The sequence below is a fragment of the Callorhinchus milii genome, unplaced genomic scaffold (assembly GCF_018977255.1).
Source record: "Callorhinchus milii isolate IMCB2004 unplaced genomic scaffold, IMCB_Cmil_1.0 Scaffold2, whole genome shotgun sequence".
Taxonomy (NCBI): domain Eukaryota; kingdom Metazoa; phylum Chordata; class Chondrichthyes; order Chimaeriformes; family Callorhinchidae; genus Callorhinchus; species Callorhinchus milii.
The window spans coordinates 15,358,355-15,381,362 of record NW_024704743.1 but is presented as its reverse complement, the minus strand read 5'-3'; the positions used below and the strand labels follow the sequence as shown (position 1 = coordinate 15,381,362).

General features: G+C 41.8%; 1 protein-coding gene across 2 annotated transcripts in view; it reads left to right on the top strand.

Moving 5' to 3' along the window:
* fbxl2 (F-box and leucine-rich repeat protein 2) overlaps positions 1-23,008 on the top strand; it is a 62,004-nt gene that overhangs the window by 21,697 nt on the left and 17,299 nt on the right. For both annotated transcript variants that reach the window (XR_488212.2, XM_007898097.2), the window contains exons 6-7: positions 3,759-3,827; positions 3,910-4,005. Coding sequence is in view for 1 of the 2 variants with exons in the window: in XM_007898097.2 (XP_007896288.1) it covers positions 3,759-3,827; positions 3,910-4,005 (165 nt within the window). In the remaining variant the exon portion in view is untranslated. The remainder of the gene's footprint in view (positions 1-3,758; positions 3,828-3,909; positions 4,006-23,008) is intronic.

The following is a 23,008-nucleotide window of genomic DNA, read 5'->3' as shown; positions in this document are numbered from 1 at the left end:
TTTGGGGAAGAAGAATAGCAGTTGACACTATAAAGAACACAAACTAAATTCCAAAGTTTCGACGCTTTTTGAACAATAATTGAATTCCAGACACATTTGGAAAGTCTTTCTTCTCACCTTAACCTTCAAGGTTCTGTCCTTGAATGGTTCAGATTCTATCTCTCACACCAGCTCCATTTTGTCTCCAAAAATGGCTTGTCTTCAAAACTATATGTTCCCTCTTGGTGACATCATCCACAGACATGAGGTCAACTTCCACATGTACGCGGATGACACCCAATTATACCTCTCTGCCTCCATCCTTGACTCGAGGACCACTGCTATCATAGAATCATAGAATGTTACGGCACAGAAGGAGACCATTTAGCCCATCGAGTCTGTGCCGGCTCTTTGACAGAGCAACTGACTTTTATTAACCCCATTCACCAGCTTTCTCCCCATAACCCTGCAAACCTGTCTTCCCCAGATACCTATCCAGTTCTCTCTTAAAAGCTGTTATCGAATCGGACTTCACTGCCCTTTCGGGCAGATCATTCCAAATTCTAACAACTCGCTGAGTGAAACAAATCCTTCTAACCTCCCCTCTGCTTCTTTTGGTAGATATCTTAAGACTGTGACCACGAGTCACAGACACCTACCAGCGGAAACAGCTTTTCCCTATCTAGCCTGTCGAAACCTTTCATGATCTTGAAGACCTCTATCAGGTCCCCGCGTAACCTTCTCTGCTCTAATGGGAAAAGTCCTAACTTTTCCAGCCTGTCCTCATAGCTAAGCTTCCCCATTCCTGGTATCATTCTCGTGAATCTCCTCTGCACCCTTTCCAGTGCCTTAATATCCTTCCTGAGGTAAGGTGCCCAGAACTGGACGCAGTACTCCAGCTGAGGCCTAACCAGTGTTTTGTACAGATTAAGCATAACCTCCCTACTCTTATACTCTATGCCCCTACTAATGAAGCTCAGTACACCAAATGCCCTTTTTACTGCCCTATCTACCTGCTCTGCCACCTTCAATGAATCTCTTACTTGAACGCCCAGATCTCTCTGTACGTTCACCCCCTTAAGATTGAGCTACCAAGCCTATATTGCCTCCTATCATTTTTCCTACCTAAGTGTATCACCTCGCACTTATCTACATTGAAATCCATCTGCCACATGTCAGCCCATTCCACCATTCTGTGTATGTCTGCCTGCAGTCCGTCACAATCTTCTTCACTATTTACTACCCTACCTAACTTGGTATCATCTGCAAACTTGGAAATAGTGCTCCCTATGCCCAAGTCCAGATCATTAATATATATTAGAAAGAGCAGTGGTCCCAATACCGATCCCTGGGGGACACCGCTGCACACCTCCTTCCATTGCGAGAAACACCCATTAACCACCACCCTCTGCATTCTGTCACTCAGCCAGTTCCTAATCCAAACGGCTACTGTCCCCTTAATACCGTGGGCCTCCAGTTTTTTTATTAACCTCTTATGCGGTACTGTGTCAAAAGCCTTTTTAAAATCCATGTAAATAATGTCCACCGCATTTCCCTCATCAACCCTCGCAGTCACCTCTTCAAAAAATTCTATTAGATTTGTTAGGCAAGATTTGCCTTTAACAAATCCATGTTGGCTGTCTCTAATTACCTCGTGTTCCTCTAAGTAGAGATTTATTTTGTCCCGGATTACGGTCTCCAGTAGCTTTCCTATTACCGAAGTTAGGCTGACTGGCCTGTAATTTCCGGGCTTGTCTTTCTGCCCCTTTTTGTAGAGTGGGGTAACATTAGCTACTCTCCAGTCTCTTGGCACCACTCCTGTGTCCAATGACGATTGAAATATAATGGCCAAAGCCTCCGCTATTTGAACCCGTATCTCCCACAGCAACCTTGGGTGAAACCCATCTGGTCCTGGTGACTTATCAATTTTGAGCCCAGGCAATCTTTTCAGAACTTCCTCTCTGTCTTTAGTAATCTGATCTACGTCCTCTACCCTGTCATCCAATACTGTGGCATTTGGGGCATCCGTTTCCGTTGTGAAGACAGATGCAAAGTACTCGTTTAGTACATCAGCCATGCCCTCTGCCTCCACAACAAGATTGCCATCATTGTCTTTGATTGGCCCCACCCTACCTTTAACTAACCTTTTTTCCTTTATTTGCTTATAAAATATTTTAGGATTCCCCTTTATGTTACCCGCTAACCTCTTCTCATGCGATCTTTTAGCCTGTCTTATCGCTCTTTTAAGATCACTCCTACATTCTCTATAATGCGCTTATCCTGACAGATTGTCTGTCGGACATCAAGTCCTGGATGAGAGCTAATATTCTACAGTTGAACTTCAGCAAGACCAAGGCTCTCCTGATTGGCTCCCATCAGGACCTCCACACCTCAGGCACTAGCAGCATCGGCATCCACGGATGCACATCAAATGGCTTGTTCAATGCTCAACTGTCCTTTCTCTCCTGCATCCGTACCATGACACTCTCTGCCTTCCCCCACCTCCACAACATTTCCCAACTCCGCCTCTGCCTCATCCCTCAGGCCGCTGAAACTTCATTACATCTAGACTTGACGATGCCTACACCCTGCTTGTCGGCCTTCCAAACTCTTCCCTCCACAAGCTGCAGATCATCCAGAACTCTGCAGATCATTTCCTCTCCCACCCCAGGCTCCATAACCCCATCACAACCACCCTCGTCTGGCTCCACTGGCTTTCCATCCCTCAGAGGATCGAGTTTAAGAATTCTCGTCCTCACCTTCAAGGCCCTCCACGGGCTTGCCCCATCCTACCTCTCTGACCCTTATCAACCTGTCCACTCTCTCCGCTCAGCAGGCTCCGGCCTGCTCCATGTCCCCTGCCCAGCCCGGCCTGTCCCACCATCGGCGTTCGGTCCTTCAGTCTCTCTGCCCTCATCTTCTGGAACTCCATCCCACATTCCCTTTGCCTTGCTCCCTCCCTTGCCTCCTTCAAGGCACTCCTCAAGATCCTCCTCTTCGACTGTGCCTTCGGGCACCCTCCTACGTTCCTTGACCTCCATGATCCCAACTCCGCCCCCCCCCCCCCCCCCCCCCCCCCCCCGCTCAGCTAGGGTCCTATTCCCTGACTGTTCAGCGCCTTGGGACATCTTCCTGATGAGAAAGGCGCTTTACAAATGTAATTTTGTAATGTATATTTGTTCCCTCTAAATACAAAAAACAGACAGGGAGAATAAGATACATCCACAAAGCATTGATTTTTCTTTTCTATTTCGGCCTCCTTCCAGCCATACAGTATAACATGCCACAGTTACCATTGTGATTGAATTACTGATAAATGTTTATGTTGGAGGAACATAACACAATTTTTAGGTTTAATTATTTTCCGTGAAGCATGTGCTGAATTTTACATAAGTTCCATATACAAGCTGGTGTTGGTACCAGAAAGAGCACTATGTTGTCGGAAGTGCTGTCCTTTCAATAAGATGTTAAATCAGCAACAACTTGTGTTCATATAGTGCCTTTTGCACAGTGTAGCGTCTTAGAGCACTTAAAGGACCAACTGGCTATTAAAACCCTGGAATATTCTGGGAGAACTAAATGTTGGTAGTGAACAGTGGAAACTGATGAGTTGAAAATAGTCAAGCAAGTAGAAATTTCTATTAAATTATCTGAATTAATTTTGTACTATTGCATAACATTTTTCTAGGGAAGGTACTTTTGCAATGTTCTATGATTTTTTGGGATATTTAGAATTTTTGAGTTCAACATTTTGAGTGCATATTTTTTCTTATCTTTAGGACTTTTGCACAGAACTGTAAGAATATTGAACATTTAAATCTCAATGGTTGCACAAAAATTAATGATAGGTGAGTAGAATCCAATAAAATTTGGACTGATTTGTTTTACCTGCAAGGTGGATGATATTTAAAGTCACTTTTTTTTTTGCAGCACTTGTATTAGCCTTAGTAAATTCTGCACGAAACTGAGACATCTGGACTTAACATCTTGTGTATCAATAACCAACAATTCATTGAAGGCATTAAGGTGAGAAATATTCTGTAACTTTTTCATGGATTTTCAAAAGGCGTTTGAAAAAGTCGCATAGGAGACTTGTTGAAAAACTTACAGCGTTTGATAGGAATAAAAATGTGACAGCATAGATAGAAAGTTGGCTGAAGGACAGAAAATGGAGAGAAGGGTAAATTAATGTTTTTCAGTCAGTGATGTAAACAATGGTGCCCCAGAGGTCAGTGATGGATCATGGTGATGGCACCATTTCTCTATTTTTATAAATGATTGGACTTAGGAATAAAAGCACAATATCAACATTTGCATTTGTCTCAAAAATAGGGAGTGTGGCCAACTGTGAGAGAGCTGTAAGCAACTTTAGGAGGACATAGAATAGTGGATTGGGCAGGTAGATAGCATATGAAATTGAATGCAAATTGGGAGCAAGAATTAGAGGAAATATGCATTAAATCATAAAATTTTAAAAGGAGCGGAGATCAGAGAGACCTAACATTATTATGCATAAAGTCAGCAAATAAGCTAATGGAAGGTTTTACAAATGGGGGATTAGAATATAAAAAATGGGGTAATGTTAAACTTGTATAAATTTATTGGATGGACCATGGTTGAAGTATTGTGTCCAGTTTTGAGAGCTTCACTATAGGAATGATGTCAAGGCCAAACAGAGCAGAAGAGGAGTTTTTTTTTGTCAGCTGGGTTTCTAACATATGCGGAAACCGATCACCATGCTTTGGAGTATCCAAACCAAACTGAGAATTACATGCATCCCATCTATCCATGGAAATACTAAAGATAGATTGTTGGAGTGGAATTCGCACTCTCTCCTCTTCATTACTTACCTAATTCTAGAAAGGAGTTTAAGCAGCAATTGCTGCCTCTTTGCAGACTAATCAAGTTGGAGTCCAGGTGCTGGATATACAAACCAAGTACATGTGTTCATGAACTCAGACTCCAGGTAATGCTTTCCAGCAGCTATCGCCCCAAACCTCAGAGAGTTTTTATCCTCAGCTATCTGGTGGGCATCTGCCTTCAGGCTTCTGGTGGGAGAACCTTTACATAATGGCTTGTGACGTGCTAGCCATGTTGAGGTTCTCAAGGTCCAAGTCCAGTGCCGAATATCAGGCTAACTCAGCACCAGCTGCTAATCCAGGTTCCCACGCAAGGGGCCTTAGGAAATAGGTTGTCCACGTCCAGGATGCTTAGCGATAGATCAGGGTAGGCTGGAGCCCCCCCTCTCTGCACCTTCTTCCTGTGTTTGCCCACAATGCACCTCACTGCTTGATCCTGGGCTTTGCAAATGGACCAGAAGAAGCCTCTCCGCTGCATCCACAAATTCCATAAAGGAGAATTGTTTGCACACAGATCTTGTATGCCATAAGCTTGACCTGCATTGGAACCTTGCTGTCTTTGAAGAGGGAGAAGCATGACCAGAGTGCCCTTCACCCCTTCTCAGCATGGTCCTTCAGGACAGTATCCAGGCTGAAGTTGTTGTCCTCTATGACCCCGAAGTACCGATAAGAATTGGGACTGATGCCCCTTGTACATTCCAATCCATTCCCTTGATTTCTTCCCTTGGGCCGAACTATGATTTGAAGGTTAGGGATGGATTCTCCAGAGCTGAGGATGAAGGGGATTTAATTGTATTCAAGATTATGAAGGGAATTGTCAAATTAAACACAGCGATATTTTCCCCTGATTCAGCACTTCTGGGCACCTGCCTCCATGTTCCATTGGTTGGCCCAGTGTTCAAGATGGGTAGATCAGTCACTGGGGGCAGGGACACTTCCCACCCATTAATCCGGCAAGCCGGGTAGGGTAGTCCTAACTGGACAAGCAGCAGGAAAGTTTGCCAGGTAGTGCCCTGAATGGCAAACCATGCGGTTTTAGCTGATTAGACTCCAGGAGGATCCCAAAGTGCAAACTAAGATCTCCAAGCCTTGGCTCTTGCCAAACTGGGTCTAATACTTTCTGGAATTAGGTAAATAGGATGCGTCCCACCAGGGAGAGAGTACTCATTCCATTCGAATAAACATCTCTGGAATTTCTATGTTTTGGTGGGATGCATGGAACACTGTTCACTTTGGATACTCTTAAGATTGATGGTGGGTTTCCACATGTGTCAGACAACCAGCTGACCAAACAAATCCTCCAACCTTCTGTGGTTCATGGTGATTTGGGTAGAAGAATGGTAGTTGCAATTCGATGTAGCCAAATGTGAGCTAATGTATTTTGATATTAAAAATGTGTGTCAAATGGGAAAACGTCTTAACAAAAGTTGATGAACTCAAGTGTGCTGAAAATAAATCACAAAAAGCTTGCTTACAATATAGAAAGTTATTAAGAAAGCTAATGGAATACTGGTTTCAGAGCAATATGTATAGAATAAAAAAGCAGGAAAGTACAAGTGAGACCACAATACTTGAAGTAAAGTATTGTATTTGTTTTTGGATGTTTCAACACAAAGGATTTACTGGCTTGAGAAAGAATGCATCATAGATTCATAAGGATGATACCAGGGATTGGGGAGGGGACGGTGAACTATGATTTGAAGGTTAGAGATGTATTCTCCAGAGCTGAGGATGAAGGGGATTTAATTGTATTCAAGATTATGAAGGGAATTGACAAATTAAACACAGCAATGTTTTCCCCTGATGGGCCAATAAATCGTTGGGGCAAAACCTTAAAATTGAGGTAAAACAGGCTAGTATTGAGGCAAGGATGAAGTTCTTGCAGAGCGCTGAGATTTGGAAAACACAGCCCTAGAAAAGCAATGGTCGATTGAGCAATTCAAGGAGACGCATAGGTATTTGGAAGGTTATGAATATTATAAGAGATAATGAGAGAGGTTTGAGTTTGAATGAAGAAGGTCCTTCGGTCTACTTAATCTCAGTTTTCCAGAATATCCACCCTACTGTCCTTCCATTGCTGAATTGAGCTGTTTCTTAAACAAGTCCAACATCTTGGTCTCAAACCTTCTTCCTTGTAACCTGATTTAGTTGTTTATTACTGTTTGTGTAAAATATTTCTGGCATCTGTCCCAAAATTGTTCTTTGCAACCTTAACCTGTTCCCTTTTGTTCTGCCACCTTGGTGTATCTGAAAGCATTTTTCTGGATTTACTTCCTAATCCCATCTAAAATCTTGTATACCTTTATATAAAATTCGCTCTGAAATATGTTTTAGGCAAAAAAGTGGGATATGGGGAAGGGAGTGGTTAATCACAATGCCATGTCTATGGTTGAAAGACATCACTGGGCCAAATGACCACCTTCAGATCTTAAATTCCTATGTAAACACATAGTTAAGATTCACGAATCCTATAAAGAAAAGAATAAGTTAATTTAGTATGTATTATCAATGGGAGAGATGACATTTTAGTCAAAAGATTATTCTCGTGTCTTAAACTCAAATTTTATTTTAGAATAAGACTTGTGTAATTTTATACTGTAGAAAGTCATTCCGGGTGTGAGTCGGGGCAAAGAGCTAAGAAAATAACAACAAAGTTATAGTGTTTGTTTACATAAAAATGTATATCTGGTCTCTAATGATGAAACCAGATTTTTTTAAAAAGCGAACTCTTTAGGTTCCAGCCAGCTTGACTTGCCACTGATTCCTTGCTCGGTTTTAGGCTTCAGCAAAAATGGTTTTATTCTTAGAACTACAGATTGCTTTTTCACATAAATATCCTTCATGATCTCAAACTGACAGGGTTTCAACATTTTATTTAATACTAACGAAGCTGATAAATGATAGCAGTCTCATTTGTTTTAATATGTTTCCAAACCTACATAATTTCAAATCCATAATGAGCATGTCTTTTACATAATTAAATGCTGGCATTTAAAATGCCCATTAATCATCTTTGTCCGCAAGCTCTTGTTTTAGTGTTCGATAGTTGCCCTTTGATTTTATTGCAGTAAACAGTTGTCTGCATACTCATCAATTTTAGATTCTATCCAAATTAATCTCAATCTTTGACATCAACATGTAAATTTAAACTTTTCTAGTATGTTAAGCAATAAACTGTAGAATGTATGTTTATAAATGTGACTGACAAAGATTCTGTCGATCCAAAAATGTTCTGCCTTTCATTTATGTATCGCACTCCAGTACTGGGGTGTGCTGCATTGTCAGAGGCTATCCTTTGGATGAGACATTAAAAAAGGTCCCATCTCCCTTTTCAGGTAAACATCAAAAGTCCTGTAATGCTATTCAAAAAAAAAGGAAGGAGTTTTTCTGTTTCCTTTCTTACAATCCTCCAGATAAATTAGTCACTCACTCCATTGCTACTGTGGAGATTTCTGTGTGCAAATTTCCTTCAATTGCCACAAATGAGGATGTATAGGTTGCCTCTCCTCGGCATGAGTGATTTTCCCCATTGCCAGATTGAATAAATTCTCTAGCTCTTTCATATCAGTGAAGAAATAGTCACGGATCAGTCTTGTCTTGATTTTATCAAGATATCTTTCTACACTTTCTGTTGTCAATGTGTGGTCTGAATCCAAGTAGGCAGTAGGAGTCAATTTTGACCCTATTCTCAAATGCTAATAGTTGGACACAGGGTCTTTTAGGACCCCAGGTCAACCCAGGTGGGATATAAGATCTAAAAGACTGGAGGCCCCTTCCCTCCACAAGTTAAGAGTAGAGGTGGGTATTGGCAAGCAGTCTTGCTCTGTCTCTGGAAGTAGGTTGTTGGTCTTCTAATAAAATCTTTAATACCAAATGTCTGGTACAAAATAAACTTGTATGAATCATAATTGACAAGCTGCAAAACAGAATCATCCAACTCAAACTTCTCAAAGTGTAGGATAAAAATCTTCAGGAACCAGATAAATAGCAGCTACTGAAGTGCCCAGTTGAACTAAGAGCCTAACGCTAATTGCTGGTACATTAACCTATTCTGCAGCCCATGTGCAAACCTGTATCAGGCTCCACAAGCCCATCATCCCCATCCTCATGGCTCCATATCCACCCTCCCATGCCCCACCATCACCATGGATTGAATTGAAAATTTTCATCCTCATTTTCAAATATCTCCATGGCTTCACCCCGCTCTCCCTCTGCAACATACTGTGACTACCTGGCTACTCCCTCCCTTCAGCAAATGTGTGTCAGTCTGACTTAGTTGTAGCACTCTTGCCTCTGAGTCAGAAGGTTGTGGGTTCAAGACCTGTGTTAGGATTTGGAACTCGTAGTCTACGCTGACACTCCATTGCGGTACTAGGGTGCGCTGCATTGCTAGAGTGGCTGTCCTTAAACCAAGATCCTGTTCAGGTGGACTTTAAAGATCCCGTACCACTATTCAAAAAGAGAAGGGAGTTTCTCCTGTTGTCCAGGCCAACAATCTGCCAAATAAATCTAATTATTCATTTTATGGCATTGAAGTGACATTGCTGTGCCAAATTGACTGCCACATTCGCCTATAAAATAGTCACTCCACTTTACAGTATATCCTGTGAAGGGTTTTGAGACATCCTTCTGGCATGAACAGTGCTAAATCAAATCAAGGGGTTATTATTATAATAAAATCAAATTTGGTAAAGTGCCTTATCATATTGGAAGGTCTCAACGTGCCTCACAGGATTTACTGTAATAGTGACTATTTGTAGGCAATCGTGCCAGCACAGTTGCGCACAAAAAAAAAACTTGTGAAATGCGAAAGGCTGCAACATCCACTAGTATAATTTTACCATTGAATTTACCTTGATTTGTGTAGTAGTTGTTGCTGTGTTCACTTGCAAATAACAGTCCCACAAACAGCCATGAAACAAATGACCAATTTTATTTGGGAGTATGTTTTCCAGGACACCAAAAGAACTCCCTTTTAACATAGGCCTGCTTCATATGCCTTACCCACTCCAACCCACTATCTGTGCGTGAGCCTTCAGCCATTTTGATCCATCCTAAAGGGAGTCTCCACCTTGCTCCCTCCCACCCTTTGAAAATCACCTTGAGAATCATCCTCGCTTCACTGTTAGTCAAATCTGAAAGATTCATTTGTTATGTTTTTAGAATTCTGGGATAGGCAGTAATTGGTTTGCTCCCCAACTTGTGAAATGGAAAAGGCTACAACATCCACTAGTATAATTTTACCATTGAATTTCCCTTGATTTGTGTAGTAGTTGTTACTGTGTTCACTTACAAATAACAGTCACTTTACAGTATATCCTGTGAAATGAAAGGTGCTGTACCAAATGCAAATATTATTATTAGTAGTAGTATAGTAGTCTTGATCCTACCGTGAGTACTTTCTAAACATTTATATGAAGTCACTAATCTCAGCCTCCCCATAACTGCTTAAATCTCTAACCCAGAGCATTCTAACCAATAGTGAGCCCCTCCAGTCAGATTTTTTTTCAGTATTCTGTGATCTGAAGTAATGTTGCTGAACTTCTGACATTAATGCTCATTAAAATAGTGGAATTGTTTGCAACTAAACAGACTTAAGTTGCTTTTAGTCCTTAAGTCATGACAACTCAAAATGTAAGCCATTCTCTTTAAATAATGAAATACTGTAACACACATTTGTTTTGACCGTAGATTTGTCAGCATCCTTGATGAATCAGTGGGAAAGAATGCAAATGTTTTATGATTGCAACCTGTGGGGGTGGGAGAAAGAGGAGAGAGAGAGAGAAAGAAGAGAAACTCCCATGGAGATGCTATCAGTTCAAGCTGGAATGCATTGCCTGAAAGGGTGGTGGAAGCCGATTTGATAACAACTTTTAAGGGAGAAGTAGATAATTATTTTGGGAGGACAAGTTTGCAGGGCTATGGGGAGAGCGCTGGGGAGTGTAATTGATTTGGATAGCTCTTTTAAAATATGATGGGCCGAATGGCCTCCTCCTGTTCTGTATAATTCTATGAAAATTAATGACATACATAAACATAGAATGAGGAAAGGTCATTTTGGCCGATCAAATCCACTCCTTCCACAGGTTGTAGAAAGCCTACTCCCTTCGGGTCTTCAGGTCTATCTCTAGAACAGAACTTGCTTGCATTGAATTGTGCGCTTTGGAAACTAGATATAGGAACATAGGATAACAGAAAAAGGTGGTGGTCATTCAGCCTTTTGAGCCTGTTTCACCAGTTTTAACTTGGCAAATCTTAATCCCAGTGGCCTGCCCTTTTGCCATAACCTTTCAAAATGTAATGTTCTGATCGTCTGGTTAAAAATGTCAAATAAAAGCACCTTTATTGGTTTAACTGCTTTGGAGACTATGGCTATTAGAGTGTACAGTTTATTTTGATGCTGCAAAGGGCTAGAGAAAGCAAGGAAGTATGTCAAACCCTAGATGAAACTGTGAGAGAATAGCATTGGATTCAGCCTGTGCTAAACAGGGTAATTGAGGATTAGCTGATTGCATTGGCAAAGTCTGCAAGCTAAGTATGAACATTTACTAAATTTGAATTTATGTAAAAATAGCTTTTTGACTTAATATGCAGCATATCGATGTGTACTGAATTGTATTCTATAGGTTTCACTAATATTTCATGCATTTAAAATGAACATTGGCTGAAATGAGATGAATAACTGTTGTAAATGCTGTCCTCTAGTGTTTAGATTTTGAAAAAATGTCCTGCAGTAAGTAATCTACTGACTGAATCAGATTTTTGTTCTATTGGCTTGTAATGATTGTAGTATGGTAACAAAATGAAACCTTAATGATTCATGACCCTTATATGTTTTTGAATGATTTAATTTTGCATTATTTGTAAATTAACATGATGATTGAAGTATTGCATCTTGTTGCCAGTTCTCTGCTAATGTACAGTTGTACATTAACAGAGAATATAACATTACTGCAAGGAAAGGTAGTGATACTGTATTTTGCAGCAAACTAAATGAAAATGGTCACTCCAGATAATTCTTTGGATCTTTATGTAACAGATGTGACAAGATGAAGGTTTGGAATACATTTGTTTTAATTAAATTTTTATTCAAACTAAATGTAAAATTGAAGTACTGGTGTTATACATTCAAATTTAAAGATGACTTCAAAATAGATTAAAAAAACTTGAAGAAAACATTGGTGAAAGAATTCCTTTAACTATTTTTAGTTTTTGCTTACTTCGGTTCCTTCATTTGTGATCAGTGTTTGCTTACAAATACACAGTCACTGTATCTTTATAAATTCTGTGTAGCACTTTGAGATGTTTTGACAATATAAGGTGCTACAAGCAAGTACTATTATTATTGGAGCAGCTTGCCTGCTAGGCTCTGCTAATGCTGAATGTGTGTGAGAACAATAGGTCATTTTTCTTTATTGTTCCTCCCTGAAATGTAGTACCTGACTGAGAGTGAGCATTATTTAGTTTACAGTATATTCCGTGAAGCGCTTTGAGACGTCTCAAAGACTTGGTAAGACGCTATATCAAATGCAGGGATTATTATTATTTGTATCAGAGGTGAGTTGTTGAAATGCAATTTAGATTCTATCCTTGTGTGGCACAGGGTGTTGGCATATCAGTTTGAGGAGGACTTTGTTGATGGGGAGAGTATTTTTAATCTAAAACAGTTTTCAATCATCCCCTAAGGAATTATTTTTTGTAGAAAATCTTCTGAGGAAAAATTCTGTATTCTTATTGAAGCCCATCATTAAGATATCATATCGCTTTAATCCATTCTACAGAGATCAGCAATAAGACTTGGTAGTAAGAGATCCATTGGAAGTGTGCTACAGATTTCTTAATACTTTAGGAATATTCAACACCAGTCCAGTACTTCTCCAGTACTAGTCTAATATTTGGAGTTAAAATATGGTTGCAGGATGGTTGCAAATATGGAAGAGAAATTCCGCTCAGTGATCTCAGCAAGGCAGTTTGAAAACTGAAGTAGCTATTCAACTTCCTACTTGAAAAAAGAGTGGATACATTAAACTTGTAGTTGTGAATTGGGATATTAGCATCATCGGATTTCCTGAGCCAGCATACATTCAGAAAATCAAAGGTCAGACTGGCCATCAAAAATGGCTGCAGCACCATGTGAAAATGCATATTTTGGCCATGGCTTGAGACTGTTGATTGACCAGGTTGATCACTCGTTATCCTGCGGGTGGAACTAGTCAGCCCCCAGCTCAGTGATCCATAAACATGCGAGTTGTTTGCAGTTTCAAGTACTCCTGTGGCAAATGTGATTCCATCACTACCAACTTAACTTAAAACAGTCTAAAGCAGCTGTTCAATAATCGCAAACATATTTTGACTTCAAGTTATTTACAGTTGCCTTTGTCCTTGTGTGTCTTGCCACTATCCTTGTTCTTAAACATGATGGTTCTATCCTGGAGTCCCCACTTGAGGAGGCTGATATCACAATTATACTAGATGTTCCAAAATTATCTGCAAGGATTTGAAACGTACGACCAAATCTACATTTCCTTTTCTAGCTGCAATCCCAGGTCCACCAACATTCTGTTCGCCAGCTTGTCAGACATCAGGGTCTGGGTGAGTGCAAGTTTATGGCAGTGGAACATGGACAAGACTGAAGCCGCCTCCTTGGCTCCTGTCAATGTCTTCTCACCTGTGGCTCCGATCTCCTTAACTTCCTGGGCCTGTCCCTCAGATTCATTGACCCTGTGCACGATCCACCGTACATTTCAATCCCAAGTTGTGCTTTGGCCCCACATTTGGTCCCACTTTTCTCCACTTGCACCACATCGCCCATCTCCAACAATACCTCGTATTCAATGCAGCTGAAACCCTTATCCATCCTTTTGTTACCTTCTGCCTCGATTTTTCCAATGCACTCCTCGCTAATCACCCCAGCTACACCATTCACCAAATCCAGTTGATTCAAAACACCGCCACCCATACGCTTACCGTACCATACTCCGCACCACCTTCACACCAGTCCTTGCCTGGTTCCATGAGCTACCTCTCACAGAACAGATAAATTTCATGATATTTGTCCTCACCTAGAAATCTCTTCATGCCCTATCTCCAACCTGCTTATAGCTTGGATGGCTCGGGCCTTCTGCACATCCCTCAATCTCTCCACTCCAACATTGGCCGTCGTGCTTTCAGCTACAATGCCCCAAACCTCTGGAACTCCCTGCCTCAATCCCTCCACCCTGACACTTCTTTGCCTGTCTTCATGCCGCACCTGAAGACTTTCCTCTTTGACCATGCTGCCAATCGTCTCCCCTTTCTCCCTGGTTCAGCATCAACTTACACAATTTTTCAGCCCTTTAAGATGCTATCCATGTGAATGGCACTATATAAATGCCTGTTGTTGCTTTTCTAACATTTTATTGTGTTGATTCCTTTTGGTAGGGTGGCTGCAGTTGTTATTTACTTCATCGACTATTAATAAACAATGCCATTTTCTTTTGTAACTTTAAAAAATCCTGTTTTAGAAATGACTCGATTTTGAAGTGTTCCTTGAAGAATTGTTAACTTAACTTGACATCTGGGACATGGAATTTATCAGAGTTCCTCATCCTTTCAGTGTTTATGTAGATGTAATTTACCTGTTCCAAATAATCAGATTGTTTGAACTAAGACAAAATTAATGGACTCTGGTCCCTGTCTTGGTAGAAATGTTGATTCTGATTTTTAAAAATATTAAAAATATTATGTACATTTGGTGCTATGAAAAAGTATTGTTTAAGAAGATGAAAGATGAAGCTGTGCAGTGTTGCGAGGGAGTCGCCAGGGGAAAGGCTAGGTTCTAGGTAACTTGTTTTTGTACTCTATAAATATGAGGGACTGATTTGTGACTTCCAAGATCATTTCACCTCGAGGCCTTGCAACAACAACAAGATTGCATTTATAGAGCGCCTTTCACGTCGGGAGTACGTCCCAAGGCGCTGGACAGTTGGACCCGAGCAGGGGGGAAATGGTCAGAGTGAGGGGAGGGAACGAGGAGGGGGTAGAGAGTCAAGAGGGGAGGTGAAGGCACGGTCAAAGAGAAAGGTCTTGGGACCGGCCTTGAAGGAGGAAAGGGAGGAAGCGGCGAAGGCACTGGGGGATGGAATTCCAGAGCCTAGGGGCTGAGAGGCTGAAGACCCGGCCACCGATGGTAGGGCGGGGGGGTGTGGAGCAGACCGGAGCCAGAGGAACGGAGGGTACGGGCAGGTAAGTAGGGGGATAGTAGGTCGGAGAGGTAGGAGGGAGCAAGGACGTGAATGGCCTTGTAGGTGAGGATGAGGATCTTGAATTTGATCCTCTGGGGGATGGGGAGCCAGTGGAGGCGAGCGAGGGTGGGAGTGATGTGGTCGCGAAGCCTGGTGCGGGACAGTACACGAGCTGCAGAGTTCTGAATGACCTGCAGCTTGTGGAGGGAGGTGCCGGGAAGACCGACGAGGAGAGAGTTCCCATAGTCCAGCCTTGAGGTGATAAAGCCAGGGTTTCAGCAGCGTGAGGGGTGAGGTAGTGCCGTAGTCTGGCGATGTTCTGGAGGTGATGGAAGGCGGTGCCAGTTGTGGTGCGGATGTGGGGAAGAAAGGACAGCTCAGGGTCGAACAGAACACCGAGGTTCCTGATTGGCTTTGAGAGGTGGAGAGTGCAGCCTTGGATGCTGATGGTGTCAGCGCCTGAGGTGCGGAGGCGCTGACGTGAGTCAATCAGGAGGGACTCAGTTTTGCGCACGTTGAGCTGAAGACAGTTGTCTCTCGTCCAGGACTCAATGTCAGACCGGCAGGCTGTCAGGACATTGGTGGTCGTGGAGTTGAGGGTAGAGGAGGAAAGGTAGAGTTGGGTGTCATCCGCATACATGTGGAAGTTAACCCTATGTCGGATGATGTCACCAAGGGGGAGCATATAGAGGGTGAAGAGGAGGGGACCGAGGACAGAGCCCTGAGGGACACCGCACGAGACAAATTGAAGACAGTGGGAGAGGTACGACCTAAACCACTCAAGGACAGGGCCTTGAAGGTTGAGGTGGGAGGAGAAGCGGTGGAGGAGGATAGAGTGGTCGACAGTATCGAATGTGGCCGATAGGTCCAGGAGGACGAGGAGGCAGAGGAAGCCCTGGTTGCAGATGGTCAGGATTTCATTAGTGACCTTGGCCAGGGCAGTTTCCGTGCTATGGGAAGCACGGAAACCCGACTGGAGGGGTTCAAATAGTGAATGGGTGGAGAGGAAAGAGCGCAGCTGGGAGTCGACGACTCTTTCGAGAACCTTGGACAGAAAGGGGAGGTTGGAGATGGGCCGGTAGCTTGATAGCTGTGACGCATCAAGGGAGGGTTTTTTCAGTGTGGGAGTGATGGTGGCAGTTTTTAGGGGAATGGGAACAGAGGCAGAGGAGACAGACAGGTTGATGGTGTCTGAGAAGTGCGGCAAGGAGGTGGAGCTGGGAGATGTGGAGTGAGGATGAGGTCCAGGGAGCAGGTGGTGGATTTCAAGGACAGGATGAGGTTGGTGACAGAGGGTGGGGAAAGGGATTCGAAGGTGTGTAGGGGAGGATGGGTAGGAGTTGGAGTGTGGGAGGGAAGGGGTGGGTGGTCGGTGGAAGTTGGAGGGCAGTGACCGCGGAGCGGTTTCCTTTGATTTTGGATTGAAGGAAATCCAGCATCTCCTCGCAGTGAAGGTTGGAGGAGATGACCTGCGCGGGGTGGACGGAGGAGTCAAGATGTGGTAGAGAACAGAAGCCTGGGGTTGATCTTCGCCTCCAGGATTTGTATCCATCTGTATGGAGTTGATGCACATCCGAATCTCAGAGGTGAAAGTCTGCAAATCCCCCCTTCAATCTTGTTCTCCTTTGGACTGAAGTTCTTTGGGGATTTTCATTATTATACCAACTCTTCCTGCCTTCGATGCAATTTGTTCGGCAGCTCAGATGTAATTACCAAGATATATGATTGAAAATTTATAATTACATGTTGGAAACATTTTATAAACTGAACACCCTTATGCCACTGATTAACTAATGAGGTTATATTTGTTGGGTGTTTAGAGCAGTACGTTTGATATTCCTTGGATCATCTTATTTCATATTGGAAAGGTGCTTTGAGCATCTTTCTAAACAGTTAGGAAAGTACTGAGAGTGCTTTAAGCATTTGGGTCATGAATCAGCAACCACTGATTGGCATTTAGATAATTGTGGAGTCCTGTAGCTTAGTAGTTAGAGCACTCGCCTCACAAGTGAGAGAACCTGGGTTCGATTCCCGGGCAGGGTGAAATGTTGGGCATCTTTCCTTACTTAACACACCTCTGTTTACCTTGCAGTAAGTAGGAACCCGGTTGTTAGTCGATTGGTGGATTGCTTTTCCAGGGGTAATACAACAACAAGATTACATTTGTACAGCGCCTTTCACGTCGGGAGGACGTTCCAAGGCCCTGGACAGTGTTCAGCATTTCAGAACCGAGCTGAGGTCAGGGCGGGAGAAGGGAGGGGAAGGGGGGTGGCAAATGGCATGGTCGAAGAGGAGGGTCTTGAGGTGGAACTTGAAGGAGGCTAAGGAGGGGACGAGGCGGAGTGATTGGGGGATGGAATTCCAGAGATTGGGGGCAGAGTGGCTGAAGGCTCTCCCGCCAATGGTGGGGCGGGTGGGTCGGGGGACGTGGAGCAGGCCGGAGCCGGCTGAGCAGAGGGAGCGGACGGGTTGCAGTAGGTTAGGAGGTCACAGAGATAGGGTGGGGCGAGACCATTGAGGGCTTTGTAGGTGAGGACCAGGATCTTGAACTGGATCCTCTGAAGGATAGGGAGTCAATGGAGTCAGGCAAGAGTGGGGGAGATGGAGTCACGGAGTTTGGGGCGGAAGAGGACACAGACTGCAGAGTTTTGGATTATCTGCAGCCTGTGGAGGGAGGAGTTGGGAAGGCCGACAAGCAAAGCGTTTGCATAGTCGAGCCTGAAGCTGATGAAGGCATGAACAAGAGGTTCAGCAGCCTGAGGGGTGAGGTAGTGGCGGAGTCAGGCGATGTTACGGAGGTGAAGGAAGGCGGAGAGGGGCATGGCTTGGATGTGGGGAAGAAAAGACAGTTGAGGGTCGAACAGGACACCTAGGTTCCTGACTGGCTTGGTGAATTGAAGTGTGCAACTATGGAGGTTGATGCTGCCAGAGCCTGAGGTGCAGACGCGCTGGCGCGAGCCAATCAGTCCCTTTTTTTAAAAAAATTATTCGTTCACTCAATCCAAGACTGTTTGTGGGACACTTCTGTGCGCTATTGGCTGCTGCGTTTCACCCACAAAATATACAGTCAATTGACTTTACAGTATATTCTGTGAAGTGCTTTGAGATGTCTCGAAGACGTGATAAGACGCTATATCAAATGCCAGGCTTATTACTTTTGGAGTTTTCACTAACTGACTTCTACTTACTTGTAAATCTGTGTGCATTAGATCTAGTTTTTGGTGATTGTTTGCTGTTGGTGAATGTCCTAAAATGCTTCCAAATTAAGGATATAAGTTGCTAGTGTTAAGATCTGAGAAGGTTTTGAGGGTTACCTAGATCCTCATTGTGATGCTAATTGCTTTTTTGAGATTCTTCAATTGCATAGTAGGATTCTTTTACCAAAATCTGGAGACTATTGGGTACAGGACAGCAAAAGCCAAGGTTTAGGACCTCAGAGAATGTGTTGGTATACTGTTGCAGTTTAACCAGCAATCCTTTAGATGAATTGGTCATCGATTCATAGCCATTTGTGACACCTTTCTGTGTTCACATTGACTACTGTGTGTCTACAAATATGTACATCTTCGATAACCGCCATTGGAAGATGATGTGGAACTTTTTGTAGATGTGCTGGAACTTGAGTCATTGAATGGCCGGATAAGGAAAACTGCACTTAACTGGACCTGAAATTCAGGAAATGATTTCTAGGACAGAATACTCTATCCCAGTTCATAGGGAATTGAAAGTAAAGTTCTGGAATTTAATTCTTTATTCCAAATTGGACATAAAAATCTTGAACTCTACTGTGAATGAAAGAATGGATTAAAGCCAGTATTTAATGGAAGCTGATTGCTAGTAAAAGAACTCCCAAATCCATACTTTTTAAACAGACATAAGAATCCCAATAAACTTGCTTTGGGGGTTTACTGTACAAGGAATAACCTGAGCACCAAGTTCTTCTATTTTGTCTTTCTTCAACACCCAGACTATTCATAAAGCATTTGTCTTTAGATGGCAATCTTTTTATCCAACTGAAGCATCATCATGGCAGTCTTTTTACCCACCTGATGGATCATCGTATCGTCTACATGATTGGCTGCTCTGAGTTCCCTCTCAAGGTGTTGAACAATCACGGACAAGAGGATCCTTGTAAATGAGAACATTCTCCCAAGTAAAGCTGGAACAGGATCTGCCCTTCATGGTGTGTCTGGTTTTAGACTGTTGGGCATATAATCTTGATTCTACTAGATGTCTTTACTTGAACAATTTAACTGACCTGCCTTACTTGTAAAACACAAAGTTGAGTCTCGGTAGTATAAGTGGATTCCATGCATAATGGTGGTCGTCATATGATGTGATGTGAGAATGACAGACAATTGCAAATAAATACCTTGAACAATACCACCTGAGAACTGTTCTTCAATCTAAGCGTGGACAACTAAGAGGCACTTTTAACCTTTTGAGGTGTTGTGAAAGGACGAATATGCTGAGTGGATTGCAACGAAAATCCTGCTTGTTTGTCACTCTGATTGTCTTCTTGAATAAAATGCTCACATTCAGTGTATGTGGGCCTAGTCTCATTTCTGCTTGACTATAAAATTGATCAAATATTGAGCAGTATGGCAGGATGTAAAAGTTTAAAACAAATTTGTGATTCTAGACCTCATCACTGGAGTGAGGTATAAAAAGGCATTTATACTCAGTACCTGTGTCCTGTCATCATGTAGATATAGTTTTGCTGTCATTCAGACTTTGCTATGTTACAGTGTACATCTTGAGCTACAAGGAGCCCACCCATATACATGGGCTCATCATCATGAGAAGACCCATATCATCCTGAACAGATGGGGTTACCCAGAAATAGATTTATGGCAAATTTCACAATAAAGCTACTGAAAAACTGCTGGCCTAAACAAGACTATTAAGCCAATATTAAATGTTATCTGTTTTCTTACTGAAGATGTTTCTTTTCTTGTCCCTTCTTCATTACATACTCATATGTTGGATCATTCACAATATCTAATCAGAGGAGATGTTAATCCTAGTAACCTGTAAGGGTCAAATAAAACTCTGATCTCAGGTATATTGGAACAAATTTGATCATGCATGATCAAATTCTCTGTGGAATATGATTGCTCCTATGCTCCTAAAATCATGAACGGATCCTCCATGGAATATAACTGGCCAGAGTTGAATAATAATAATAATAATAATCCTTGCATTTGATATAACGCTTTTCAAGTCAGGAGGACGTCCCAAAGTGCTTCACAGAATACACTGTAAAGTGAATTGACCGTATATTTGTGGGAGAAAGTGGCAGCCAATTGCGCACAGCAATGTCCCACAAACAGTCGTGGATTGAAAATGACAAATTTATTATTGTTTTTGGCTTTGGAGGGATTATTATTAGGCGTATGGAGTAAGGAAACATGCCCAAGGTTTCGCCCTGCCTGGAATTGAACTCGGGTCTCTCGCTTGCAAAGCGAGTGCTCTAACTACTGAGCTACAGGACTCAACATAATGTGGGTGTTAAAGTTGGATTAGTAACCTGGAGTTTTCATGGTCACCTTTGAAGGCAGGGAAAAGTTCATAAAGCTTTATCTTGGAGGTTTTATTTGTGGTTGGTTGCCTCAGAAGATTGAATGCATTAGGTGGAGTCCTTGGTAAAGCAGATTGTATATGGTCTATGGACAGAATGGGCTTGATGGGCTGAACGGCCTCTTCTTGTTCCATATTTTCTTATGCAGTTTGCGCCAGGACCCATTGTCTCAGATGGAGGGCTACATTTGGCACAGTGCCCTTCAGAGCCTCCATTTGAGAGGACAAGCATTACTGTGCAAGAATTTCTCCCTCAGTTGTGGACAAGGCTTCAGAGAAAGCATCTGTACTAAAGGCTTATAATGGTAAGTGAACAGTTTATCAATCAGTTCCAAGATATTTAATGCAACATTCCAGGAATTCTTGTGTATTTGCAATATTTATTGACACAGAATTTACAACTTATTCATGTGAGAAGCCATTCCTTAGGCTATGATGGGAAATTCAGATCACAGGCCTCCAGTAGTGTTCATGTTTGGGGCACCTGAAATAATTTAGGGATCTCTTCCTGGGATTTGAATCTTATGTTATGTTAGTTCCATTTGAATTCATGGTTTATTGTGATCACAAGTGATGTAATGTTTAATAAATCCTTTAAGACTCTTACTTTGCCTGTTCTTATGTTACCTTCATGCTCTGTGGTGGTAGATCCACCTTGTATTGTTTGGCATTTGGATAGGACAATTCTTATATCCTATCCAAAGTTTCTTCCATCTGAGGTTCATCTGTCTACAATTTGTCTAAAATTAATTTCAATCTAATGCTGTGTGATTTCTCATTAGAAAGGAAGTGACTGTTGCTTTACATATCTTCAAAATTCTGAATAGATTTTAGGGCATTCACCAATCTGGTTCGTTGATGGTATCAGAGGCTTTGGTAAAGCTATTGCGTGTTTAATTTACTTGTTTAGAAGATTTTATTTTTCTTGTGTTGGAGCCACTGTTCAGATATGCAAAGGGTTTGGCACTCTCTGCAAGGCTTGTAGTAATTTATTTGTTTCATGGTTTGGTAAGTAGAGCCAATCAGGCTTTGATTTATTGTATTCCAAACAAGCCTCTATTAAGTTATAGATAGGTACAATCAATGTATTTGTCGTAGCATCAGCAAATTACAAAAATGTTAAACCAATCATTTCAGATGTGATTTTGTTTTCTTTGAATGTTTTTCAATATCTTTATACATTGTATACTACCTACCTGTGCTTTGATTCTCTTTGCCCTGGCACAAACGTGGAGGTTTTTTTTTAGTATGCATTTAACTTGCCACAATTTGGTGTCCTTATCTTTGGTCTACCATATTATTTCAAATTTAACAAGGGCCTCTTCCAGAATTAACTGAAGATAAATGGACAGTAGGTTGTGGTGGCTAGGTTGTCTGGGGGGAGGTAAAAGGATAAGACTTCTCATTGTCCTGGCTCTTTAATGGTCAAGGGTTGGTGTGCCAATGTTATTCCAACCTACTTATTTGGAAGATAAATAAGTGATGTTTGAACTGATCTACACAGACAGTAATATTTAAAGCATCTGTGAGAGACCATTCAAATAAAAGACCAGAGGAATGGGGACTGAATTTAACGAGTCAAGAGACGAGGTTAGCATTTGGAAGGTGTTAAAAGATAGAGAGAGAGAGAGGGGAGAGACTGGTATTTAAATCATATTTTAGGGTGAATTGATTGATTTGTGCTCAGAAAATTGTAGCAGGTGGTTTGATTTATGAAATGACAGAAGATTTGTGGTTTAGCAGTGTGAGTTGTGCATTGTGTGTGTATATGTGAATGTGTACACATATATAGATATACATAGATTGATTGATGTATTGATTTTGTATAGGTCTCATTCACGAGTGAAATAAATTCCATACTGAATGGTGTATTTCATTTTAAAGTACACGTTTGGTATAAATAAAAAAAACAGAATAAACTATTTTGTGTTCTGCAATATTATAAATGCTTTAATGCTCACGTGAAGTGACTTCTTTTATCAGACTTTTCCTTCTGCTTTGAAACTGATTTTTTTTTAAAAAAAGTAGGGAAATGCAGCCCCTAAACAATTATGATATTGCAAATCTGTCATGGTGATTTTAAATTTCTGGCACTGTGATTTATTTTACCTCTCTCGTAAATTAATTTTATCAGTATCAGCATTTGTCCTTACTACTAACCACCATTTCACTTCAGTTCCATGCCAAACTACAGTTTGTAAGTGCATTTATATTGATAGAAGCATATACGAACACAAATTAAGCACATCTCAATGGCTTGATAAAACGTTATATCAAATGCAAGTATTATTATTATAAATTATTACAATTTGCTTATTTTGGAGAGTTAATGACCAACTTGCGGGGCAGAGTCGGAAATTAGTTTCA